This window comes from Mustela nigripes, chromosome 2 (assembly GCF_022355385.1).
Source record: "Mustela nigripes isolate SB6536 chromosome 2, MUSNIG.SB6536, whole genome shotgun sequence".
Taxonomy (NCBI): Eukaryota; Metazoa; Chordata; class Mammalia; order Carnivora; family Mustelidae; genus Mustela; species Mustela nigripes.
Genome location: NC_081558.1, coordinates 68,958,472 through 68,986,180, shown reverse-complemented (window position 1 = coordinate 68,986,180; position 27,709 = coordinate 68,958,472). Strand labels below are relative to the sequence as shown.

The window sequence follows — 27,709 nt, the reverse complement described above, 5'->3', positions numbered from 1 at the left end:
CGGTGAACCAGGAGGTGGGAAACTTGAGTGCTTTTACAGCTATCAGGGAGCTTGCTCATATCAGCAAAATTAAAAATCTGGAGCTGGATGTCCCTCACCTGGTCAATATCACAAGGACTGGCTCTCCCTAAAAACACACTATCCCCAAGCCACTAGTCAGTGCAATAAGGCAAGAAAAAAGATCCAGAATTGGAAAGAAGTAAAATGGTTATGAACATGATCAATGTTAAAAAATCCTACAGAATCTTAAAAATATTAGAATAAGTGAGTTGTGCAATATTGCAGGATACAAGGTCAATACAAAAATCAAGTGCATTTCTATATGCCACCAATGAACATTTAGAAATTTACTATTATAATAGCATCAAAAAATAGACGATAGCATGTCTATAATAGACATACCTAGACAAATCTGACAAAAGGTGTGAAAGACCTATACATTAAAAATTACAAAACACTGCTCAAATAAAGATCCAAATGAGATATTTGCCATGTTTTTGAGTTAAGACTATACATTTGAGATGTGAGTTCTCCCCAAAATTGATCTAAAGAGTCAGACAATCTCAACCAAAATCCCTGGATATGCTTTATAAAAATTTGCAAACTGATTCTAAAACTCCTATGAAGTGCAAAGGACCTAGAATGGCCAAAACAACTTTGGTAAAACACAATAGGAAAACTAACACTGTCTGACTTCAATACTTAGAAAAACTACAGTAATTAAGGCAATGGCATCAAGACAAACAGACCAATGGAACAAATAGAATCTCAAAATAGGCCCACACCTGTATGGACAACTAATTTGCAACAATGGTGCAAAGGCAATTCAGTGGAGGAGTCATTTTCAAAACTAGGATATGCACCTAAAAAGGCATGGAGAAGAGGAGAAAGGAAGGAACTTAGAGGCATACTTCATACCCTACACAAAATTTAAGACAAAAATAGATGACATAACATAAAATCTAAAATTACAAAACTTCTAGGAAGAAAAACGGGGGGAAACAATCTTGGGTAGGGCAAGAATTTCTTAAATATGACATGAAAGGCATAATCCATAAGTGAACAAACTGTTATATTGGACCTCATTAACAAGACTTCTGCTCTTCAAAAGATTAAGAGAATGAGGGACACCAGGGGAGCTCAGTTGGTTAAGCATCTAGCTTTCACTTGGGTCATGATCTCAAGGTCCTGGAATTGAGCCCCGCACCAGGCTCCCCATTTTACCCCTCTCCCTTAGTCCCTCCCACCAAACCCTGCTCATACTCAATCTCTCTCTCAAATACATAAAATCTTTAAAAAAAAAAAAAAAATTAAGAGAATGAAAAGCCCAGCCCCATGGGAGAAAATGTTCACAAATAATGTATCTGAAAAAGGACTTGTATCCACAATATATAAAGAACTCCCCATCTCAAAAAGACCTCCCAAATATCGGGGCGCCTGGGTGGCTCAGTGGGTTAAGCCTCTGCCTTCGGCTCAGGTCATGATCTGAGGGTCCTGGGATTGAGTCCCACATTGGGCTCTCTGCTCAGCAGGGAGCCTGCTTCCCTCTGTCTCTCTCTCTCTGCCTACTTGTGATCTGTCCGTCGAATAAGTAAATAAAATCTTAAAAAAAAAAAAAAAAAAAGACCTCCCAAATATCAATAAAAAGAAAACCCAATAAAAACATAGGCAAAAGATATGGTCATTTAACCTAAGACATATGGAAGGCAAATAAGCACATGAAAGTGTTCAACATCATTAGTCATTACGGAAATGCAAAGTAAAATTGTAAGAAGACAGCATTACACTTATTTAAGAGCTAAAATTTAAAACAGTATTAAGCATAGTCAAAGATGAAGACATGAGAGTATAACTCTCCTACGTGCTGGTATGGATATAAAATGGTACAACTTCTTTATAGAAGTTTTGAAGATTCTTAAAAATGTAAATATATACTGAGGCACGCACCTGGATGGCTCAGTAAGTTAAGCATCTGACTTTGGCTCAGGTAATGATCTCAGGGTTCTGGGATCGAACCCCATGTTGGGGCATCCAGGCTCCCTGATCTGCAGGGAGTCTGCTTCTCCTTCCCCAACCTCCCACCCTGCTCCTATGAGGGCACATGCTCTCTCTCCCTCTTTGAATAAAATCTTTTTTCAAAATGTAAATATGTACCTACCTTATGACACAGGCATTCCATTCCTTATTTACCCAAGAGAAACAAAAGTATACACCATTACAAAGACTTAAACACAAATATTCATAGCAGCTTTATTCGTAATAACCAAAAACTGGAAACCCAAATGGCCATCAGGAGATGAATGAACAATTTTTGTTATTTCCATAGTGGAATACTGTTCAGCCACCCCTCCCCAAAAAGAACCACTGATATATAATGAAGATGTTATATAAATATCAAAATAATTTATGCTGAAAGACACCAGACCCCCCCCCAAAAAAAGTACACAAAATAGTCTTTTTGTAAAATCATAGAAAAGCAAAACTCATCCAATGTGACAGCAGATCAGCACTTGCTGTGAAAAGCTATGAGAGGGATTACCAAGGGGCATAAGTAATTTTGGGGGGTGATGGCTCTGCTTATGATCTTGACTGTGGTGACTGTTTCACTGGTATATACATAAGTCATCACTTAGCAATGGTATTATAATAAATAACACTATTGTTTACCAGGTTCTAGTCATTGTTCTAAGCACTCCTGCATGTATTAATGCAGTTAATCCTCAACACAAACATATGAGGTAGACCATCATCCAGATTTTACAGATAAGGAAATTAGTAGTGTCTGTAACTTAACCAAGGTGATACACCTGGGCTCACACCTGGCTCTGTGTTGTTATCCACTACTCTGCTTCCTGCAATGGGCAAAGTCAAGCAGTTTGCAAAAGAGGGATGCTAAAAACGGAACACATTTATATCTCCCCTCGTCTCCACTGGTAACAGATAATAACGGACGCTTCTTCTGTGATAAGATAGAACAAAGTGAAGTTGCAAGGAAATGCTTCCTGCCGTGAGGTCACTTGGAAGAGCAATGAGATGGACGAATTTTTGATAAATAGGGCCTTGCATTTGACTCAAAGGGTATATATACCTCAACTTTTGCAAAGGCACAGACTACAACCGAGCATTGAGAAGGGACTATAGAGTAGTGGTGTGGGTGGGCACTGCACCTGAGGTAGGTCTCTGAAAACCTGTAGCCTACTAGGAATATCCTCCAAAATACAGATGGCTCCACAGGGATAAAGGCCCTCTGTTTCTGAGTTTAGGAGACTCCTAATATAGACTGTGATAGGGTATTCACGTTATCTTTTTCTTTTTTGGCTGATCCCTGGTTTAGTGTTGCATACCTGAGAATGGATGCATGGGAGACAAAGGTTGAAAATCTACAAGTTTATACTCAATTCACATTTGAGGGTACTGAATAATGGGTGGAACTTATTTTCCCTTAGAATTTTGCAGGAATATACCACTGTCCTCTAACTTTCAAGACTGCTGTTATGAAATCCAGTGCATTCTTATTCCTGAACTTTTGTTTTCTCTAGAATCTTTTTAAGATCTCCTCTTAAAGCCTGGAGTTTTGGTAATTCACAGTGGTGTTCTCTGACGTAGGTCCTCCCACCCATCCCTCATCCGTCCTGAGGGGCACTCAGGGACACCACAAAATCCAGAGTCACAGCCAGTTACATTTCTTTGTACATTTGAGTTTGGGGATTTGTTTCTTCTTTTCTAACTGTAAAGAGCGCGCTAGTGAAGAACACGAAAGGGGAGAAACAAAGAGGCACAGCACGCCCAGCTGCAGACCACCTTACTCTTGCACAGGTATCTTCTGTGTGTGTAGTTTCCGATGCAGTGTAAATCGCCCACACCAGCTGAAGGTTTTCCCACACACCTCACACTCGTACGGTTTCTCACCGGTGTGAACTCGCTCATGCTGGACCAGGGTGATTTTCTGACTAAAGGCCTTCCCACACTCCTTACATTCAAAAGGTTTCTCCCCTGTGTGAATGCGCTGATGCTGAGTCAAGGCTGTGGGGGAGCTTAGCCGTTTCCCGCACTCTTTACATTCATAGTGTTTCTCCCCAGTGTGCACTCGTTGATGGACGATAAAGCTTGAGCTACAACTGAAAGTCTTCCAACATTCATTACATTCATAGAGTTTCTCCCCAGTGTGGAACCTCTGGTGCTGGAGGAAAACAGAACTGCTAATGAAGGCCTTGCCGCACTCCTTACATTCATAGGGCTTCTCTCCAGTGTGGATTCTCTGATGCTGAATCAAGGCTGTGTCTGAACTTAAACCTTTTCCACATTCTTTACATTTAAATGGTTTCTTTCCAGTGTGAATTACCTGATGTCGAATAAGTAATGAGTTGTATCTGAAGGCTTTTCCACATTCTTTGCATTTGAAAGACCTTTCACCAGTGTGACATCCCTGAAAATCTGCCATTCGACTAAAATATCTGCCACATTTTCTACATTCATATGATATCTGACCACTAGGAACTGTCTGATCCAGGAGTTGTGTGCTAACATTAATGTTTTTCCCAGATTTCTCACAGTGCTCCTCACTCCCGACAGTGCAGTCGTTGAGATGGCTGGTTGGCCCAGCTGTGAAATCTCTCCTCTTTGACATGGTCTTCTTAGCTATCCAGTGACCATGCTGCTGCTCTAGGCTGCTCCCAAAGTCCAGGCGCTGGGGAACATTCCCTGGCAGCCCTCCTAATGTCAGTCTGTGGGACTCTATTTCTTTAGAAATGTGTTCCTTTGGAGTTGATTCTTCCTTCTCAGCTCTGGCCTCACCTCCTGACATCATGTGAGGAAAAAAAAAAACCAACACAAGTGTTAGCCTCTGACAGTGCTGAAGGGGAAAAGGATCAAGTTGTTCTCATCTGCTCTATGTAACTATTTTCCTACAGGTACACAAAATGGCTACCAAAGACAACCACACAGCAGAGCCCCACACGTGAAAGATACTATGGGTGGAAGGCAAACAAGGCCAGGAGAGTGGCCTTATAAGAGTGTAAAGACTGGAAAACAGCAAAGACTGTTACCTACTAGGGTGGGAAGACCAACCACTTTCTCCTGAGTGAATGGGTGAGATAAGAATGTGTGATGAATAGAGACCCCAGGGTCAGAGGAAGACCACCAGATTGAAGAAGGGGCAGGTCAAGCAGCTCAAACTACAAAGGGTCCCACAACTGATTCCTTAAAAGCTGCTTATTTTTTACAACATTATCCATGTCATAATCTTTGAAAAGAGAATGGTCTCTGTCACCAGGCTGATACCAGTAAAGTGGCAGCCTCCTACGCAATGGCTAAGGGAACTATGGTGGGCTAACACACCATAGCTGGAAGGAAAGGGGAAGACACTGAGGCTGGCTTCTAAAATAAAAGAGCAAGGGTCCCTGGGCAGCTCAGTCGTTAAGCATCTGCCTTTGGCTCATGGTATTGAGCCCCACATTAGGCTCCCTACTCAGCGGAGAGACTTTTTCTCCCTCTCTCCCTCACCCTCTGTCTGCCACTTCCCCTCTCTGCTTGTGCACTCCCCATCTCTCTGTCAAATAAATAAAGTCTTTAAAAAACTAAAACAAAATAGCATGCACTGCACGTGTGAGGAACCCTTCCAAGAATAGACGTAAGCCTTAGGGAGAATCTGGTAATGACTCTGGTGCTTTTCCTACAGTACTGTACAAGCTGTGTATAGTTTACTATGATAGTGAGAATGTGAAACAGAGAAAACCAAAGGCAATTTTCCCTCTCCTATTAAGGCCTTTTGCAGGCTAATATAATCTTCAGCACTGGGCCAGGGCAACCTTGTTTGTTTACAAGCGAACTGTTTAAAAATGCTTTTTACACAGATAACCTGAAGTCCTGGGTGGGAGGGAGTTGGGAATTACTTATGGACATTCTCTGTGAAGAGTCTGAAGAGCACATGAAATTTTACAGGCAGAGCAGGGGTGAAAAAGAGTAACAAAGGCAGGAAAAAGTACACCGTGTTATTTTTCATTCGCATATCAATCAAAATGAGGAAGCCATTCACCTTTCTGTTATACCAAGTTTTGTTTCAAAAGCTCAGCTGTTAAAATCAAAGTTTTTTTTAAGAGTCTGTAGGGGAAAAATGACAGGCTTCAGGTGGGTGTTGAGGCAAAGGAATAACGGGGTGTGCTGTGCTGGTGTCTGCGTATGTGGGAAAATCTCCATTGTGAAAAAGAATTTTTTATTTTTAAATAATTTTTTCAATTGTAAATTTTTTTATTTTTATTTTTATTTAAGTCAGTGTTTGGGAACTCGTAATTCAGTTTCCCAGAAAGAGGAGTTCAGCTGGCTCAGTCAGTACAATATGCAACTCTTGATCTCAGGATTGTGAGTTTGAGCCCCATACAAGGGATAGAGTTTACTTTAAAAAAAAAATGTTCCCATAGAAATAATGTACTGGGGGCACCTGGGTGGCTCACTGGGTTAAAGCCTCTGCCTTCAGCTCAGGTCATGATCCCAGGGTCCTGGGATCGTGCCCCGCATCAGGCTTTCTGCTCAGCGGGGAGCCTGCTTCCTCCTCTCTCTCTGCCTGCTTCTCTGCCTACCTGCTATCTCTGTCAATCAAATAAATAAATAAAATCTTTTTAAAAAAAAAAAAAAAGAAAGAAAGGAAGAAAGAATATACGCTGTGAATATGTGGATGGCCAGATAGGCCCCAGAAGCCTATTTTCCTTCTAAGGTGGTTGACATCCTCATCTCTGTAACACAAACTGGTGGAAAAATAGACTTTCCACAAGACAGGTTTCAAAAGAGCCCTCATGCCTCAAGAGCTGCCCGCTCAGTCACATGCTGTCCCTTAACAGGTGGAGAGGTAGAAAGGCAAAGGTGAACATGCAGAGAAATCTTGCAGCCATGCCTTCCCTGGAAGAGACTGGCCCTTCCTCATTTGAGGGAGGCTACTACCATGAACACAGAATCACATATAATGATTCTAGAAGAAAGAAGTCTCACACACATTCAAATGTGAATATAGGAAAGCAGGCTAAGCAAAAAAGGCAGCTGGTAGGTTCTCGTGCTCACCTGGACAGATGCCTCTGAGAGCTTCCCTGTCCGCAGGCTCCCAGGGTTCCAGGCCCCATGGCAGCTCCCCTCGCTCTAGCTGGGAGACCAGAACAGGTCTGGTGAATAGAAAAGCTGCCCAGGAGAAAGAAACAGGAACAAAAAGTAAAGGGAATCAGGAAGCAAGGTCCCCTCTTGACTGTCTTTACTTTTCTTCACTGAGTCAGGGAGGGAAATGAAGAGAAGTTAGCCTGCGCTATCTTAGAAGAAAGAAAATTCCCACAAATGGGGGCAGAGTCCTGGAATAACCCCCATTCACACGAGTGAGTCCCAGATCTTCATAGAACTTGGAAGACAGAGACAAAGGGCTCTGCTGAGCTCCCAAGAGCTCTTCCTTTCCCTCCAAGCATGGGGCAGAGTCCCTCCCAGGGCCAGGGGGACAGCAGGTTTCAAAACCAGGGAACCTGAAACTCTTCCCAACCAGTAGCCTCTGAGAAGCTCAGCCTTTGGAGCAACTGCCCATAAGGGTTATCAGAGAGGACACGATGTCTAAAAGAAGAAGCCAGGATGCACAAAAGACAGAGAAAGACAACAGAAGGGAGAAGGGAGTCCTTACCCAGGGAAGCCACATTTGCATAATTCTCCAGCATCACCTCTCGGTACAGGGCCCTCTGTGAAGGGTCCAGGATAACCCATTCATTCTGGGTGAAGTACACAGCCACGTCCTCAAAGGTCACTGGCTCCTGAAACAACAGGTTCCTGCTCAAACTCTGTGTGAAGGCAGAGGAGCCTAAGTATTGGGGCAGAGATCTACTGGATGTGGTGGTACTGCCAAGGACAGTTCTCCAGTGCCTTCTAATGCCCGTGGGGGCCAGCCCTCAGCTGGCATCACCCTCATCAACAGGAGAGTCCAAGACCCACTGTACCTCTGTGTGGTCATCCCCACAAACAGCCCCTCCTTCCCCTGCTGACCTCTGTGTTGACTCTGCCAGGCCCTGCTCTATGTGCCTGTCCCTCTGGCTCCTTTCCAAGGGTTTTGTGTGCACATGCACAGAGAACATCTGTATAAACACAGCCCACAGCACTTTTGTACTGATCTCCACTCCCACCCTAATCCCACTAAAGTGACAGTAATATAATGGCCCACGAGGAGAAGAGTCTAAGGAGACCAAGGATGTTAACAGAATTTTAGAAGACAGAAAGGATGAATGTACTAAATTAGAAGAGCAGAGAAAGCTGAATGTTAACTGCTGGCAGAGGGGGAAGCAAACAAAAAGGAGGCTGATCATCATACAAAACCAAGAATGAGCTTAGGATTTTTTTTAAGTGTGCTCTGCTTTTTTTTTTCTTTTTTAAGATTTTATTTATTTATTTGACAGAGAGATAGAGAGATCACAAGTAGGTAGAGAGGCAGGGGGAAGAGAGAAAGGGGTAAGCAGTCTCCCTGTCAAGCAGAGAGCCCAATGTAGGGCTCAATCCCACAACCCTGAGGTCATGACCTAAGTCGAAGGCAGAGCTTAACCCACTGAGCCACCCAGGCGCCCTGTGCTCTGCTTTTTAAAACTTGGTAATTCTATCTGTTTAAAAGCACCAGGGAGGAGAGAGGACCGACAAGTACTCAGAGTAGTAAATGAAAAATACCTACACAAGATCACTGAGAAGTCTCAGAAAAATGAAAACATTAAAAAAAAAAAATCCTGGGTGCCTGGGTGGCTCAGTTGGTTAAGCAACTGCCTTCGCTCAGGTCATGATCCCGGAGTCCTGGAATCGAGTCTGGTATGGGGCTCCCACGTCCATGGGGAGTCGGCTTCTCCCTCTGACCTTCTCCCCCTTCATGCTTCTCTCACTCTCTCTCAAAGGGATAAATAAAATCTTAAAAAAAAAAAAAATCCTAAAGGACTTCAGAGCAGGAAATACACATACATACACAAAGACTGTGGAGTAAAGATGGCAACAGACAATATGGCAAAAGTAAAGGGGAAATGTTTTTAAAAGTGCTGAGCGAAGGAGCCCCTGGGTGGCTCAGTCAGTTAAGCCTCAGACTCTTGATTTCTGCTCAGATTGTGATCTCAGCTTCATGAGATGGGCCCTGCATCAAGTTCCACACTCGGTATGGAGTCTGCCTGGGATTCTTTCTCCCCCTCTCCCCTTCTCCCAATCTCTCTCTCAAATGAATGAATTTAAAAAAATAAAATATAAAAATGCTGAGTGAAAACCTCTGTTTTTCATTCAAATGGAGTCAAAGCGATTGGGTTTATCCTGCCTAAACCAAAACAAAACAAATTACACAAAACAAGTTATCAGATACTAGGTGACAGCAATGGAGGATAACAATCCCAGAGGGACAGGAAATGACAAGGTGAGTCCTGTGAGTTGCCATGCTTACTACTATGAGTTTCCAGGCTGCAACACAGGGAGGAGGAAATGAGGCAAAGCTGAGCAGATTCCCTGGTAGCTTCTAAGGAGACCAAGACAGTGGAGTTTAGAGACAGAATACCATAGAGAAGAGAGCTGCACAGAGAAAAAAAAACAATTATCTGCAGAGGGTTCACTCGAGTGGGCACAGGTGTGTGGAAACTACTCAAAGCCAGAGAAAGGATCATTTGAAAGGACTGAAGGACACAATGTCTGGCATTCACACAGGGCCAGAAACAGTGCCTACTTCCACTATCCACATTGGAAACTTTCATAATTCATAGGCCACTAGATAGAGTTCTCGGGAAACTCTTGCCTCAGTAGCGGAGAATAATTACTCCTAGGCTGACCAGAATTCTAATTTCCAGATTCTACTAGCAAATAATAAATATCAGAACCAGAAAGAACCAAACTGTTTCCAAGTAACTGAACCTGATTCCAGAAAAGACTGAAGAATATTTTAGGAAGGGGCGCCTGGCTGGCTCAGTGTATGCGACTCTTGATCTCAAGGTTTTAAGTTCAAGCCCCATGTTGGATATAGGTTGGATATAGGAATTACTTAAAAATAAAATCTTTAAAAAATATTTTTTTAAAGAAACTATTTTAGGGACTAAAAAAACCTAGAATCAAACAAGATAAAAGTTACAATATCTGGCATTCAATCATACGTTACTAGGCATTCAAAGAGGCAGGAATAGGTGACCTAACAAGACCAGGCAATCAAAATCAACCCAGAACTGATAAATGTTAGCATTAGAGAGATGGACATTAAAGCAGTTATTATAAATGTATTCCAAATATTCAAAGTGAAATAGAAACAAGTTGTATGTATGTGTGTATGTATATCTTTACATACATATTTCTTTATATCATATTTATAAAGAAATATGTATGTAAAGATTTCTTTATTTGAGAGAGAGAGCATGCACGTGTGAGCTGGGGGAGAGGGGCAGAGGGAGAAGAAGAGAATCTCATTCAAGCAGACTCCTCTTTGAGCATGGAGCTCTACACTTGGCTCGATCCTGATGCAGCTGGATCTCACCATCTTGAGAACACGACCTGAGCAGAAATCAAGAGTCTGACACTTAACCACCTGAGCCACACAGGCACCCCAAAGATATACTTTTATAAAGACCCAAATCAAACTTCTACATATGAAAACTGCTATGTGTGAGATGAAAAATACAATTCATGGGATTGACAGCAAATTCGACACTGAAGAAAAAAAAAAAAAAAACTTGTGAACTTGAAGGCATAGCAATAAAAACTAACCAAAAAGGAAACAGAAAAAGATTGAAGGCAAAAAGAACAGAGCCATCAGGGAGTAGTGAGAGAACCTCAAAAAGCCTAAAGGACAATAAATTGAAGGTAAACTGTGATAAACTAAAGATGCATACTACAAACCCTACAGCAATTTCTAATAGTAACACAGTTATAGTTTATATATAGCCAACAAAAAGGAAAACATGGAGTAAAACATACTATTAATCCTAAAGAAGGTGGAAAATCAAGAGAAAAGGGAACAAAGAACAGACAGGACAATTAGAAAACAATTAGGAAGATGACAGATTCAAATCTAACCATACCAATAATTATGCCAAATATACATAATCTAAACATCCTAACCAGTAAACACTATCAGATTAGATTTTCTAAAAAGCAAGGGCCTACTATGTGCTGCCTTCAAGAAATGCATATTACATGTAAAGACAAGAATAAGTTAAAAGCAAAAAGATGTAAAACATATATATACTAATCAAAAAAAGCTGGGAATGGCTCTATTGACTTAAGGCAATGTATTTTTCAGAGCAAATAATATTTTTTTAAAGATTAATTAATTTATTTTGGGGAGGAAAAAGGGAGAGAATCCTCAAGCAGACTCCCCTCTGAGCTCAGAGCCCAACACAGAGCTAGGTCCCAGGAACCCGAGATCATGACTTAAGCCGAAGTCAGAGGCTTACCCCACTAAGCCACCCAGATGCCCCAGAGCAAAGAATATTAAGAGATAAAGAAAGTCATTTATGACCATAAAGGGATTAGGTCATCATGAAGACATAACAATTCCACATGTTTATGCAGTTAGTAACAAAGCTTCAAAATACATAAAGCAAACTGAAAAAACTGCAAGAGAAATAGAGAAATCCCTAATTATAGATGGAAATTTCAATAACCCTTCTCAACAAGGATTTAGCAAACATAAATAATATATTACCCAACCTGACTTAATGGACATTTACAGAACACTCCACCCCAAAACAGCAGAATACTATCTTCTCAGGTGTCCAAGAAACATTTTGTAAAGTAGACCATATTCTGGACCATAAAAGAAAAAGAAATCAAGTCATGCAAAGAATGTTCACTAACCACAACAGAATTAAATTAAAAGTAACAGGGGCACCTGGGTGGCTCAGTGGGTTAAGGCCTCTGCCTTTGGCTCATGTCATGGTCTCAGGGTCCTGGGATGGAGCCCTGCATCGGGCTCCTCTGCTCAGCAGGGACCTGCTTCCTCCTCTCTCTCTGCCTGCCTCTCTGACTACTTGTGATCTGTCTGTCAAATAAATAAATAATAAACAAAAATCTTTAAAAAAAAATTAGAAGTAACAGACAGACACATGGAACATTCCCAAATATTTATGAACTAAATAACACCCTTCTAAATAACACACAGATCAAAGAATAAAACATAAAAGAATGCAGAAAGTGTTTTGAACTCAAGGAAAATGAAAACACAATGTACCAAAATGAGGGATGCGCTAAAGCAGTACTTAGGAAGACATTTATAATATTAAATGCCTGTGTTACAAAATTTAAAAAGGAGAGAAGGTCTTAAATCACTGACCTCAGATTCACCTTTAGAATCTAGAAAAACAGCAAATTTAACACAAACTAAGTAGAACAAACAAAATAAAGATCCAAGTGGAGATCCAACGTAAAACTGACAAAAAACAATAAAAAAAATTAGCAAAAGCAAAAACTGGTATTTTGTGAAGATCAATGCAACTTATAAATCTCTGGTTAGATTAATCAGAAATAAAAGAGAAAAAATAAATTGGCAATATTAATTCAAAAAAACTGCAGATAATAAAAGGATAAGAAAATATTATTAACAACTTTATGCCATTAATGTCTATAGCCTATTTAAAAATTGACAAATTTCTTCAAAGAGACAAATTAACAACACTCATTAAGGAGAAGAACTGAAACTGTATTCTAAAAGTTATCACCGGGGCGCCTGGGTGTCTCTGTGGGTTAAAAAGACTCTGCCTTCGGCTCAGGTCATAATCCCAGGGTCCTGGGATCTGGCCCGGTATTGGGCTCTCTGTTAGGTGGGGAGCTTGCTTCCCCCTCCCCCTCTCTGCCTCCCTCTGCCTCCTTGTGATCTATCTGTCAAATAAATAAAAATAAAATCTTTAAAAAAATAAAAATTAAAAATAAAAGTTATCATGGGTGCCTGGGTGGCTCAGTGGATTAAGCCTCAGCTTTCGGCTCAGGTCATGATCTCAGGGTTCTGGGATCAAGTTCCACGTAAGGCTCTCTGCTCTGTTTGGCAGGGAGCCTGTTTCCTTCTCTCTCTCTCTTTGCCTGCCTCTCTACCTACTTGTGATTTTTCTCTGTCAAATAAATAAATAAAATCTTTAATAAATAAATAAATTAATTAATTAAAGTTATTAGAAAGAAAACTCTACACCTAAGTGGCTTCACTGGTGAATTCTACCAAATATTTAAGGAATAAATATTTAAGGAAGAAATTCTACCAAATACTTCTACACAAATTCTTCCAAAATACTCAAGAGGGCAGAATACTTTCCAACTTATTTAATCAATGGACAGTCACGACAAGAAAATTGCAGATCGATACCCCTTACAAACATAGTGCAAAAGTTCTAAACAAAATTTTAACAAAAGAGAATCCAAAATACAGTAAAAGAATAATACAAATGACCAAATGGTTTTTATTTAAGGAATGCAAAGTTGGTTGAACATTTGAAAAATTAATGTAATTCACCATATTAAGAAACTAAAATAGAAAAACCATAAAGTCCTCTAAAACAACATAGAAAAAGCATTTGTCACGCAGCAAATGCACTACTGGGTATTTACCCCAAAGACACAGATACAGTGAAAAGAGCCATACGTACCCCTATGTTCATACCCCTACGTACCCACTAATGTCCACAATAGTCAAACTGTGGAAGGAGCCAAGATGCCCTTCAACAGAGTAATGGATAAAGAAAACGTGGTTGGTTCATATACACATGGAATTTTACTCAGTCATCAGAAAGGATGAATTTCCAAATTTTGTATCAACATGGACAGGACTGGAAGAGATTATGCTAAGCAAACTAAGTCAAGCAGAGATAGTCAATTATCATAGGGTTTCACTTGTGGAACATAAGGAATAGCATGGAGGACATTAGAAGGAAAAGAAAAATGAAGGGGGACGTGGAAATCGGAGGGGGAGATGAACCATGATATAATGTGGGCTCTGAGAAACAAACTGAGGGTTTAGGAGGGGAGGGGGGTGGGGGAAATGGGTGAGCCTGGTGGTGGGTATTAGGGAGGGCACATACTGCATGGAGCACTGGGTGTGGTGCATAAACAATCTTGAACACTGCATCAAAAACTAACGATGTATTTTATGGTAACTAACATAACACAACAGAAAAAGAAAAGGAAAGAAAGCATTTGTCAAAATCCAGCACCCACTCTTGATAAAAATTCTCAGCAAGCAAGGCACAGAACATGATCAATGTAATATGGGGCATTTACAAAACAAAACAAAACCTATGTCGGCTTTAACTGAGAAATATCGAATGCTTTCACTTGAGATCACAAATAAGACAAGGGTATCTGCCCTCACCACCTGTACTCAACATTAAGTGCCAGTGAAGTTAGGCAAGAAAAAGAAAGAAAAGGTATCCAGACAGGAAAGAAAAAAGTAAAACCGTCTTTATTTGTAGATGACATGTCTACGTAAAAATCCAATGGAATCTATCAAAACAAAAACAAATACAACAACAACAACAAAAACTAGAATTACTTTGTCCAAGGGAAGAGAACACTCTTGTAAACAGAGGTGAAAAGGGTCTTCACAATATGCAATGATGCGGATTTCTACTTTTCAGCCTCCACTGCAAATCTATCCCAATCAACCCCTCACACTTGCCTTTCCATCCTAATTATGTCTTAGTTTGGGCATTCTGATCTCTCCGTCCCTCTCAACTCCACCTCCTCTGCCGGAACACGTACCTGATAGTGACAGCCGCACAATGAAAGCCACAAGCCTGTCAAACGGGAACCTCGGGAAGGAGCTCCCATGCACCTCCCCGCTGCCCGCCGGCCGTTAATGCTTTTCTAGCACAACTCCCTGCTGGCTGTGATCACTGCTTTCAGAGCAAAGCATCCGCTAAGCAGCAAGCCCCGACCGGTCCAAACCAGTCTCCTCCAAGATCCACACGAGTGCTGAACTTTCACGACTTTTCCCTCATTATAATACTAAAACTCATACCCAGGGGGTGGAGATTTAACAAGCTCATGACGCAAGCGATGCATGAAGAAACATGACCTTTAAGTGTGTAGGTGCTAATAAATGCCCGGCTCTACTTGCTTAGACGGCACAATCTTCCTACCTAAGTATCTTATTAAAAATTCTCCTTGAGGGGCTCCTGGGTGGCTCAGTGGGTTAAAGCTTCTGCCTTCGTCTCAGGTCATGGTCCCAGGATCCTGGAATCGAGCCCCGCAACGGGCTCTCTGCTCAGCGGGGGCCTGCTTCCCACCGCCCCCCTCGCCTGCCTCTCTGCCTACTTGTGAACTGTGTCTGTCAAACAAATAAAATCTTAAAAAAAAAAAAAAATAGTGGGGTTAAAAAAAATTCTCCTTGACCTCTCCTCGGAGTCAACCTGAGGATTCTTTGTGCTACTCCCCTGTGCTCGAGCTTAAGCCCCAATAAAGCCTTTCTTGTGACTTTAAATGTGGGGTCCAGTCTCGTTTCCACCGATGCTGGACAACTCGGGCTCCGGATGCTGACTGACATCTGCTCTCACCCGACATCTAAGGGTGGGAGGGCCGGTAAGGGGGACGACGGAGGCAGAGAGGATGCTCGCTCACCTGGCGCCACGTGATCTGGAGCATGGCTGGGGTCCCCACTTCACACAGCGCCTTCGGGGTTCGAGGTGAGGCTGAAGAGAAAGTAAGAGGCACGAACGAGTAGGGCTGCTGCTGCTGCTGCTGCTGTCGGGCACCCCTCAAATGCCGTCTTCCGCCGGGGGCCCCCTCTGTTCCAGGATCCCCTCAGCCCAGAGCCACAGGGACTGGGGAACCCGGTGCTGGAGAACGCCGTGGGGATGCAGCCCCGTTAGCCGGACCCGGAGCCCAAGACCACTACCGCCGAGCGCCGCAGATAACAGGGAACGCGTGGGAAAGCTGCGAACCTGCGCTCCCGGGAAAGCTTAGGACCCGCTCCGCCGGAAACACTTAGAGCCGTTTCCCCTCCTCTCTAGGAACGTGAAAACGTGCGCGTCTCTGTGGTTCCCCAGCCGAGCGGCTACAGCCGCTGTTCCTTCTCTCTGAGACTGCGAGCCAGAGTTGCGGGTTCCAGGCTGGGGTCCTGCAGCGCCCTCTCTCGGTAGCTCCTCCCGGGGACATGGTCTGGCCCCCTCAGACCGCGGAACGGAAAGAAAGCATTTGTCAAAATCCAGCACCCACTCTTGGTGATTCAGCCAGGCTTCGCTGGCGTTTGTCACTCCTGGCTGCTCTTCAGGTCCTGAAGCTGCCCAGCTAGGTTCTGTGGCGGCGCTGCAGTGGGCGAAGTATGCGGGGCCCACCATTTGAACAGCCAACGGTGCATTTGTGGAGAACATGGACTACATAGCTCCGGAAACCTGGCTGTAGGAGGTCTTAGCTGTGTGAGCAGCCCCTCACACAATAGTGATACCAACCGCAAAGGACTGTTGAGGTTTAATAATTAGCTAATGGATTAGCAAAGTACTTTCAGTAGTGCCTGGCGCACAGTAAATGCTTGCGGGTTGTTTTCTTTTCTTTTCTTTTCTAAGATTTTATTTATTTATTTGACAGAGAGAGAGATCACAAGCAGGCAGAGAGAGAGGAAGGGAAGCAGGTTCCCCGCCGAGCAGAGAGCCCGATGCGTGGCTCCATCCCAGAACTCTGAGACCATGACCTGAGCCGAAGGCAGAGGCTTAACCCACTGAGCCACCCAGGCGCCCCTGTTTTGTTTTCTAATTGTCTTTTTTGCTTTCGAAGATAGAAGTGCTGTTGAGACTTCCAAGATGTGGCACAGTTTAGGGAAAAGAGCTATTAACAGTTAGCTTTTCATCCGTTTCCCACCCTATATGTGGATTTGTGTTCCAGGTCCAGCCAGGAAACAGATCTCAACTAAGGGCCCAGCAGCCTTCTGAGTGAATACTGGGTCCTTCATATTGAGTCAGATATTTCATATAGCTTCTCCTCTGCCAGTTTTCAGAACCACTCCATCCTCAAAGACTTATCAGGGCACCACACTACACAGCTAGACCTGCAGATGGGATAGCCACCATGATTTGCCTTTATTACATATTTGCAAGCCAAGCAAAAGTCTCCACCCTATCCCAAAAAGCTCTTCTTGGAGGTTGCCAATGTGGGAAGGCTCTAATACTCCTGAGAATAGCATCATAGCCATGGCTTCCACTAGCCAAGCTCTACTGTTCTATATTAAGAACTGCCCACTTGAAAGAGGACTTTGGCTCCCTCCATTCTGACCTCAAAATTTTTAGCTGGATTGTTCTTTCCAGCTTGTCTCTTGGCTCAGGAAGGAGATCTACAGGGCCAAGTATCCCCTGATGAGAACCAAAACTATCCCTTCAAGCAACAAGAACTGCTCTGAGACAGGAAGACCCTACCCCTGATTGATCCCAAGACAATGATCTTTTTTTAACCTTCACTGCCTACCTGAATGTACCCACCCACTTTGTTCCACATTTTCCTTACATAAACCTGAAGTATTTTTGGCATTTTGGAGACAGTCTTTGAGACAGTAATCTGCTCACTGAAATAAATTCCTTTCTTGTTTCACCACCACTTGTTTCTCTGCCTTTGGGTTTTGTCAGTGACGAGTGGCGAAACCTAGTCTGTTTGGGAACCCAGGATCCAGGGGCTCTTCAGCCCTGACTACATGCCCTCTTCTCCAATATTAGGGAGAATGGAAGAATGTTCTAGTACATTCTAGAAGCTGAGCAAGGTGAGGAGTCTAGCAATTCAGTATGCATCCTTTGATAATTCCAGTTTTCCAGAACTGGGTGGCTCACTCCTGCCCCCTCACCTTTGCATAGTGTCCCTGAAAAACATCTATGGTTCACCAGCTCAAGAAAATACACTTCCATATTTCTCCCTGGGTAGAGGACGGAGAGTCTCTAGGCAACATGGAATCAGGAAAAGGATTTGAGATCAGGCTGCAACAGGGAAACTAAAGGGATTCATGAAAAACTGCTTTTTCATTCCTTCTCCTGCTTCTGTTCCTGCTAGGACGTATGCCCCTGCTTTACACAGGTGTTATAGAACAGATGGTGTATGTCTTCCCTGTAAAGGTCAAGGATTTAATGATTTTGTTGGAGTTTTCCAATACAACAGATAATACCTTGAAGGAGCAGGAGGCTGGCTGAAGACAAAGCAAAAGCTGGCGCCTTGCACCCCCCCTTCACCCGCTCCCCTCCATATGTGTAGCATTCCTCAGGCACTCCTGACTGCCATAAAACGATAAATAGTTATCTTGCAGAGATCACAGTCCTGCAAGGTAGGAGTCTCCCCTGGTTTGCAAATATCCTTGAGATTTACAACAAAGAAGTTACCTTATCAATAACCCTAATGTCACCCTCCCCTCCATGAAAAACCGAAGGAGGCGGAGGTAGAAGGAAAAGTAAATACTTCTAAACCTAAATCTCATTAACAGGGATGCTTGATAGCAGGAATGTAACATTCCACCAGGAGACTCCCAATTGTGTTCAAACTATCAATCAATAAGCTCAGCCCTACCTGAAACTTGTTTGTACCTGTCTATAAAAACCCTGCACCAACCCAGCTCTGGACCTCTCGGCGTTATCGGCAATGAGCGGCGCAGAGGTCCAGGTTTGAACCTGCAATAAACGACCTTTGCTGATTGGCTTTGACTCACGTCTCTGGTGGTCTTTTAAGGTGGGGGTAATACTCAATTGGCATTTCAACCTAAGGACTAAATGGGGTCTTCATGAAAGTTTTCCAAGACCAGTGGCTCATCAAGACCCCTGGTCCCAGGGCATAAGAGATTTATGGAGGACACCTAACACTTTGTTTCTGGATTATTGAGAAGACAGGTACACCAGAAAATTGTCCTCAGTAAAAACCCCAGGTCCCAGGGCACCTGGGTGGCTCAGTGGGTTAAAGCCTCTGCCTTCAGCTCAGGTCATGATCCCAGGGTCTTGGGATTGAGCCCCGCATCGGGCTCCCTGCTCACAGGAAGCCTGCCTCCCCCCCTCTCTTTGCCTGCCTCTCTGCCTGCTTGTGATCTCTGTCTGTCAAGGAAATAAATAAAATCTTAAAAAAAAAAAAAAAAAGCTCTGAGCAAAGACAACACATTTTCCTTCCCTTTCCTTTCCAAGTCTCCCAGATGCTCTGTCTGTATGTATAGTCTGCTCTTACTTCTCTCAGCTTCTGTTTGATTTCCATCCTGTGCAAAGCCAAGGACCCTCTTGGCTCGGCCTGCAGGATCCCTTCTGGGCCCTTGGACTTAGCCACCCTGCATCAAAGCTGTTTCTTTTAAAAAATATATATGTATATATAGACACACACATATATAGATTTTATTTATTTGACAGAGAGAGAGACACAGTGAATGCTGGAACACAAGCAGGAGTGGGTGCTGCTGCCCCTCAGAACAATTTGTTACTTAAACTGTAACCCCTGGAGGATTTTACTAGTTACCAAGCACATTTAGATATGGCCTTTAGAAATACATATACTGGCAACAGGTCTTTGGGGAGAAGGACGATGTACGACCGTGAAGCTGGGCAGCTGGGGATGCCTGGCTCACTCAGGGCAGAAGGCCGCCCCTTCACAGAAGCTGGGCAGCCGGGAATGCCTGGCCCACCCAGGGCGGAACGCCACCTGCTTCAGGGAAGCCGAGCACCCGGGAACGCCCGGTCAGCTCAGGGTGGAGCGAAAACCGCCTGCTTCCCTTTTCCGTTATCGCTCCTTTCTCTTCCCAGAAGCGCCTGTTGTGAGTTTGAGTCCTTTGAATGTGCTTGGTTAACTATAAACTCTGTCCTCCTCCTTGTTTGCTTGCAATACGGGATTTTTTCTATCCAATAAAAGTGAGACTGTGGAGTTGCTCGTGGCAGCGGTTCTTTTCGACTGTTGTCCCCTGCTCCCAGTCTTTTGCAGCTGACTTATTTGTGCCTAATTCTTCTCCCGTCGCTGACTGGAAGCGGCAAGTGGGAGAGGGAGAAGCAGGCTCCCTACCAAGAGTCCAACATGGGACTTGATCTCAGGACCCCGGGACTATGACCCAAGCCAAAGGCAGACGCTTAGCAACTGAGCCACCCAGGTGTTAGGATCCATGATGAAAAGAACGAGACTGACAGAAAGCGAAAGTCAAGCGAAGCTTTATTTCACACCAAGCATCAAAAATCAAACCGACCAGTCAGGGCTGTCTCTCTTCCAAGAGGCGACGATGATGATGACCCCAACAACGCTGCTCCAGACAACTCTGCTACCCCAGCCTCACAGACTAACTTTTATAGAGGTGGTTAAGCCTGGCTTATACACAGGTGGCCAGTGAGATTGCAACACACAGAGAAAACTGCACAGTCATGCTAAGTTGGCCATACAGGTGGCCAATTGAATTTCAATTTACCATAGTAAATAGTAAATATATGCGCGTCCTACTGATTGGATGTCTCCACTGGCCTGGCCCGTCCTTGTATCTGGGCTTTGCAAGTAAGTTCCTCTGGGAGGGGCAGGGTCAATCTAAGTTTACAACCAAATGGCTCCCTATGGCTAACCAGGCCCTTACACCAGGCATCCTAAAGCTGTTTCTTCTAACCACTTTTAAACAAGAGCACCTTCCCTATATTATGAGGGCAATGTGTTTAAAAACAAAAAACATTAAGGCCATTTATTACAAGTCAATTAGACTGTTATACTATTAATCTCCATGGGAAATATATTATATATTTCCAAGCTCAAAAAATTACAAATTATTCCAGAACACAAATTTCATTAAGATAAACACAATTGGAGCAACCGGAGGCTCAGTGGTTGGGTGTCTGACTCTTAATATTGTCTCAGATTATGATCTTAGGGTCATGGGATCAAGCCCCATGTCAGGCTCCATGCTCAGCATGGTGTCTTCTTGTCCCTCTCCCTCTCCCCACTTGCATTCTCTTTCTCTCTTTTTCTCTGTCTCTCTCTCTCTCTCTCAAACAAATAAATGAATAAAATATTTTTAAAAAAGAGAAACAATTATTTCAACATCTGACATAGCACAAAAATGTCATTTCTCCCATTAATTACAATATGGCTGTGTGACCATCTTGATTCAGCATTGTCTTAGGAAAGTATTATATACAATACACTTAAGACTTTACAAAGTACACGTATAATATCTAATGTCCATTTATCTGCATATTTATGCCAAAAAAGAAGAAATATGAAACTAATGGAAATGATGCTAAGTTATCACTGCTATAATCTAGCTAATGACAAATACCTTGGGAAAACTTCATGCAACGTTTACATATGGTTGAGAAAGATTTAATTAGCAAAGTTTTACAAAATTTTATTGAAAATGAGGTAACCACAGAAAGCAGAAGCAGGTGTGTTTAGGTGGCTCAGTTAGTTAAACATGTTATTCTTGATTTTGGCTCAGATCATGATCTCAGTGTCCTAAGATCAAGCCCCGCATTGGGATACTGGAGTGGGTCCTTCTATATCAAAGAAACTCATTTTTTTTTTTTGAGTCATGCTTTTATACTCAACCTAATCAGAAGAATTTATACACACACACACACAAATGTATACACTGTTGTATATACACTTTACATATGTATATACGTATAGAATGTTTATAAATTCTGGACCCTTTGGTCATCCCTACAATATAGCCAGAATCTGTCAGGTAGCAATAATGATTGCAGTGCCCAGATGTCACTCAAAATATCTCTATCTCCAGTTACTCCAGCAACTTGGAAAGTCCTTTTCCCTGTACCATGTAAATAGTGCTCACTACAGAGCCAAATGGTATGTAAAGATTATATCTCTTCTATTGCACAACTTTTTAAAAAATTCCTAGTTGCATATTTTCTACTGCTTGACTTTATGATATCCTAGTTTGGTTTTGGGGGGGTTTGTTGTTGTTGTTTTACAAACCCTTCTTGGTATTGTTGCTGGGTGAACTGGGGAGACCTCGGGCCCTGGGGCCTTGACCCAGACAGACCCAAAGGAGTTGCTGAGAGTTCTTGGACTTGTCATGAGAATGAACTCAAAGACAGACACACAGCACAGTGGTTAAGTGACACAAGAGGTAAAGTTTATTAAAGTGAAAAGTACATTCTAGAGATAGGAGAGCTGGTGAGCTCGAGAGAGAGAGATGGATGCCCAGGCGTTGGGTTTCTATCTTGTATTAACAGCTGTTAACTAGAGGGAAGAATCTTAATTATCTGGGGTGTGAAGCAGGGTTTCTTCCTAATTTGGTCAGGAGTTTCCTGTTATGGCATCCACCATCTTGGACTTGTTTGGTTTGATCCGGCTTATTATGGAGTGCTGCCAGGACAGGACTCGGACCTTCCTAATAGTTGGCCATGACTTCCTTAGTGCTGCCCTCCAGGTGTCCTATTAGAACCTATCTTTCTGCCCTTAACAGTATGAACACACAAATTTCCAGCCCTGCTCTGAGCATGGACTGTTTAGCGTGGACAATTGTCATGCTGAATCCACAATTTCCCTACAATGGACCCATGCTTTTCTGGACCTGATGTCCTCCTCATTCTTCCTTCTTTTGCTGAGCACACCCTTTAATAATGAAGATGTTTAGTCATATCTTCAAGGCCATTTGTATATAGAAATGTCCTTCTCCCTTTCATATATCCCCAGCCTGGCTTTTATGGACTCAAACTTTCTTCTAAGGAAACTTTCCCTCACACTCAGTGTATCTTCTTTCATTCTGCTATCATTTGCCCAATGTTCCTGTTCTGACTACAAGCCTAAATCCTATTTCCAAAACTAATTCCATTAGTCACTGAGTATCTGAGAAAAACTTTCCTGTTAAGTGTAGGAAAAGCACTTACATTTTTTTTTCTTATCTGTACAGTTTACAAAGGTTTTTCTCTCCATCAAAGATGTTATTTTTCCTGTATTGTATATAAGGCATTATTCTAGATGGGCTTTTATTGTTTTATCTTGTCATTGATTAAAAAAAAAAAAAAAAACACTAACCCACTGCAGAATAGGTCTCTGAAATCTACTATTATGATCAACTTCTTTATAAACTATCTGCCCATGAAGGACTATTACAAACAATTTAAGACATACAGTCTCAGTCTTCTCAGTGTTCCCATCCCCATATGATGGGCTATGAATAGGACAAAGTTCTGTCCATCAACTAGAGCCACAGAGATCCCATATTTTTCTCTCCTGCTCTAAACTGCTACAATGGTTTTTCAGGGTTTTCTTCATAAGTACTACTGGAAAACAGTTAATAAATATAATTTTCAGAAACCAAAATCATTGTCTTTTTTCCTACAGTTTTGTTTGTTTGTTTGTTTCTTTCTTTTTTTTCTTAAGAGATCTGGGATTGACTCAGACTGTATCTGGATACACTAATCTTGCATTTTGATTTTTTTTTCTCCCAAATCCTACCTATTGCCTACCCATTATAAAAGAATGAAATAAAAGTTCCCTGAATCCCCCTGTGAGGGTCATTAGCAAGCTAATGAAGATAACCCATAAAGAGAATTCACAGTAGATGCAGGGAAGTTTTCTCACCAAAATAGTCTTAAGTCCTTCCTGGGGGAGAGCCCTTCCTGAGTAGGCACTGCTTCAGAGTGACAGCAAGGCTGAATTAGAAGTGGCAGTGCTACATAAAAGCTCTGTATAGTTTGAGAAATTGGGATAGGCTGAGAAGAATAGGAAAGGCCTCAATGTACTCTTCTGGATTTTTAAAAATCTTGCTTAATGGACTTCTTTCAAATGAAGAAAGCCAGTTTCCATCCCAGTTATGACCATGATTTCCTCATAGGGTTTATCATTAGGTCACTGTTTAGAAACATTACATATGGGGCACCTGGGTGGCTCAAAGGGTTAAAGCCTCTGTCTTTGGCTCAGGTCATGATCTCAGGGTCCTGGGATTGAGCTTCGCATAGGGCTCCATGCTCAGCAGGGAGCCTGCTTCCTCCTCTCTGCCTGCTTCTCTGCCTACTTGTGATCTCTGTCTGCCAAATAAATAAATAAAATCTTAAAAAAAAAAAGAAAAAGAAATATTACATATTCAGAACACGTGGGTGGCTCAGTCAGTTAAGCGTCTAACTCTTGATTTCAGCTCAGGTCATGGATCTCAGGGTTATGGAATTGAGCCCCACATGGGATTCAACAATCAGTGTGAGTCCACTTGGGATTCTTGCTCTTCTCCCTCTGTCCTTCCCAACTCATCTATGCTTGGCCTCTCTCTGAAATAAATAAATAAATAAACAATACCTTAAAAAAAAAAAAGAAAAATTACGTTTTCTTATAGAAACAATGAATGATAATGTTCTGTATGCTCTCCCGGGCTAGTTCATGGGAGCCTAAATTCCTCTAATTGTAATTAAAATACATATCTAAATTGAAAATAGTGGAAAATTAAATTATCCCATTATATGAAATAAAAGGTGTGTGGCTGGAGGAGAGTGGTAACACAAATATGTGGCAGAATGTGCAGAACCCTTGCAGACATAGGTCCCTAGGGAATGTCCTATCTAGTTCAGGGCCGATGCTCCACTGAGCCTTCACCAAATGTCCTACAATGCTTTAATAATGACCATCTTCATCCCCCACAGCAGCCATTTGAGAAGGAAAACAAAGGGAGAGTAGAAGTAGGAAAGGAAGCTCACAGGTTCTCCTACTTACCTGTACTGACATCTCTCAGGACCTTTCTTTTTTCTGGGATTTTATTTATTTATGTGTCAGAGACTGAGAGAGTGAGCGCACAAGCAGGGAAAGCAGCAGGCAGAGGGGGAAGGAGGCTCCTTCATTGAGCTTGTTCCCAGGACCATGGGGTCACGTCCTGAGCCGAAGGCAGACACTTGACCAACTGAGCCACTCAGGCATCCTTCTCAGGACCTTTGCGCCAACCTGTGTCCAGAGATCTGGGCTCATGAGACCTCCCCTTGCTCCAGCAAAGCTATTAGAACAGGAGAGTACCGGGCATCACAGTTGATTCTGGAACTCCTTTCAGCCCATCCTCTGCTTTTAGCAGGTGGAAAGGGAAGTGAAACACCCAGGAGGACAAGGTAGGTGAATCTTAGGAGCCCTTGCACCTGTCTCACTCGGGAAGAAACTTAAGAAACTTACCTTATGAGGGCCTATCTGAATATGCGCTAAAATAGGGGTAGCAGTAGAGGACCAAGATCTCAAGAAAACAAGGGTGAGGTAGGAACCAAGGGTTTAAGGAGGACATCAGAAAACTTTTCATTTCCCATTTTGCCCAGAGCAGAGCCAGAAGAGGCTCTGCTCTGGGCAAAATGGGAATTGGGGAACCTCTGTTTTAATACTAAAGAGAACCTAGGGCTCCTCTCAACCAGGAACCTCTGAGTCTGATGACTGGGGAACTCAGCTCACAGAGTTATGAAAACTGAGCTGAGGAGAGACACCTGTGCCTGTAAGGGGAAAAGAACTAGGAAGCTCCAAGGTACAGAGGTTGAGTCCTAGAGGAAAGAGAGGACTTACCTAGAGAAGCTACAGTCCCATAAATCTCCAGCACCACATCTTGAGGCAGGTTCTTAACAGGCATTAGGCTGGCCTGGTGTTTCTGGGTGAGGTACACAACCATGTCCTTGAAGGTCACTGTGGCTGACAAAACAAAAATTTCCTACTCAAGCCCTGAGCTAGGCGCAGAAGGGGAGGCATGATCAGTCAAAAATTAGCTGATGAGATGAAGATTGTGATAGAAAAAGAAATACTATGCCCAGAAAATCAATTAAAAATTGGACATGATCTATAGTTTACACACACACACACACACACACACACACACACACACTCCTTCACTGAAAAACATAAGAGCTGAACAAAAGACAACAGAACATGTTCCTGAATGAGAAGCATTCGTTTTATGAAACTGTCATTTCTCAAATTCATCTGTAGGTCAAGGCAATCCCAATGGAAATAATTTTTTAAAAGATTTTATTTATTTATTTATTTGACAGAGGTCACAAGTAGGCAGAGAGGCAGGTGCGGGGGAGGGGGGAAGCAGGCTCCCCACTGAGCAGAGAGCTTAATGTGGGGCTTGATCCCAGGACCCTGGGATCATGACCGGAGCTGACAGCAGAGGCTTTAACCCACTGAGCCACCCAGATGCCCCGGAAATTATTTTTATTCCAAAATCCTAAAGAATCTAGATTCTAAAATTTATATGAAAGAATAGGTGAAAAGACTAGCTAAGAATATTTTGAGAAAATAAGAAAGGGAATTTGCTCGACCCAGATAGCAATGCACCCTATAGCAAGAGAGCACCAATTTCCTGGGTAGGCTCCTACAATAGTCTAACTAGCCCCTCAAACCTCAACAGACTTTCTATGCAGTAGCCCCAGTAATATCATAAAATCTGCATGAAGCACTCAGAAACCTTTCAATGGCCAATTGTTGCTCTTATGATGAAATCCAAAATCTCTTCCATGAGCTAAGGTCATACAAAGCAGGCCCCTGCATTTCTCTACAACTTCAGCCAGCGCCATACTTTCCCTGGGTTCTGTGTGGTCTGGTCACTTGACTTCCCTTTCTCTTCAACAAATCCAATCCTCTCCTACCTCTTGGTTTTTGTGTTTGTTCTCCCACCAGCCTGTCTGCCTCTCCCTGGTTCTTCCTTTTCTGTAGATCTCCAAGCAGACATTACCTGTTCAGTGAGACCTTCCTTTATAGCTCCAGGTAGAGGAGGCCATGCCCATGTACAAAATATCAAAGACACACAAGAAATGGCCCGGCTCACTCCGTCTGTCCCTCTCCCTTTCTTTTTCTCTTATGTCCTCTCTAACTACTGATTAGCTCATTGCCCTTGCCTTCTTTCTATTGCTTAAAAACCCAAGTATTTTAAGATTAGTTCACTCTTTAGGACATTAACATTTTGTCTGCCTGTTTTGCTCCCTTGCATTATTCTGCTCAAATATCACTGCCCTTAATTCAATGCAGAATTGTCACTTTCTATCTCCTTCCCCACCCTTCCATGTTAACATGTATCACTCCCTGATAGTGTTATACACTCCCCGGTGCGCTGTCTGTGTCACTCATTAGAACCAAGAGCTCTGTGAAGGCAATTTTAGTGACCATTGGCACAAAGTAGGAACTCCATAAATATTTATTAAATTAATGAATCCATCAAAGTAAGAACTCAATACATTATGTAACATTAGTAATGTTCCCCAATACTGCCAAAGCCTATGTCATGGCATGGCACACACGGTGCTCGGTATATACCTGTTGAATGAAGACCAAAGTCCTAATCTTATGCTATTCTGCCTACACAATTTACACAGTGAACATATTTCTCTAAACGACTTTTCTTGCCTGTTCAGAGACTTCATTTGTTTAAAGTGATATGGATTTATAATTCCCAGAAATTTTTACTGGCAGGTACTTCTACTCCATATATTTAAATGGATCTTCTGAATATCATGTCCTTTCTCTAATCCAAGATATTTCCCTGGATAACCTCATCTCACCTCAAACGATTTTTCCCAAACAAACAGACCCTCATGTGTATAGACACACATATATACCTTCTGTAACCATGTAGCACAGGGAACCATGTCATGCCTGAGTCCTTGACTGACTTCTCCGACAGCAAATCTAAGAAAGGTTATCAGGATCAACTAAGACCACACTTTCTGGAGAATAGCTGCTGAGTCCCAGCCTCCCGCTTGGTTCCCTGATTTTGGAAAAGGAAGAGCCTCAGATCTCTCAGACAGCAGAAGACCTCCAGGTGAGACTGCCCCTCTCTTGCAGTGCATAAGAGCATTACTCCCCCATCTCTCCCCACCATCCCTGGACTCCT

General features: G+C 42.7%; 2 protein-coding genes across 2 annotated transcripts in view; both read right to left on the bottom strand.

Annotated features, from left to right (window-relative positions):
* Positions 1-15,611, bottom strand: part of ZNF621 (zinc finger protein 621) — a 33,121-nt gene extending 17,510 nt beyond the window's left edge. The window contains exon 1 of the mRNA XM_059390718.1: positions 15,553-15,611. The gene's annotated coding sequence lies outside the window, so the exon portion shown is untranslated. The remainder of the gene's footprint in view (positions 1-15,552) is intronic.
* ZNF620 (zinc finger protein 620) lies at positions 2,226-15,636 on the bottom strand. The gene is made up of 4 exons (XM_059390720.1): positions 15,553-15,636; positions 7,646-7,772; positions 7,051-7,164; positions 2,226-4,797 (listed from the first exon to the last, which is right to left on the bottom strand). The coding sequence occupies exons 1-4, from the start codon at positions 15,574-15,576 to the stop codon at positions 3,803-3,805; spliced, it is 1,260 nt and encodes a 419-aa protein (XP_059246703.1). The 5' UTR covers positions 15,577-15,636; the 3' UTR covers positions 2,226-3,802.
* Positions 15,637-27,709: the final 12,073 nt, after the last annotated feature.

Coding starts and splice junctions, on each gene's coding strand:
- ZNF620 (XM_059390720.1), bottom strand. CDS start 15,576: ATGCTCCAGATCACGTGGCGCCAG. Junction 7,773..15,552: donor TCCAGATCACGTGGCGCCAG/GTGAGCGAGCAT, acceptor CTGTTGTTTCAG/GAGCCAGTGACCTTTGAGGA. Junction 7,165..7,645: donor TGCAAATGTGGCTTCCCTGG/GTAAGGACTCCC, acceptor TCTCCTGGGCAG/CTTTTCTATTCACCAGACCT.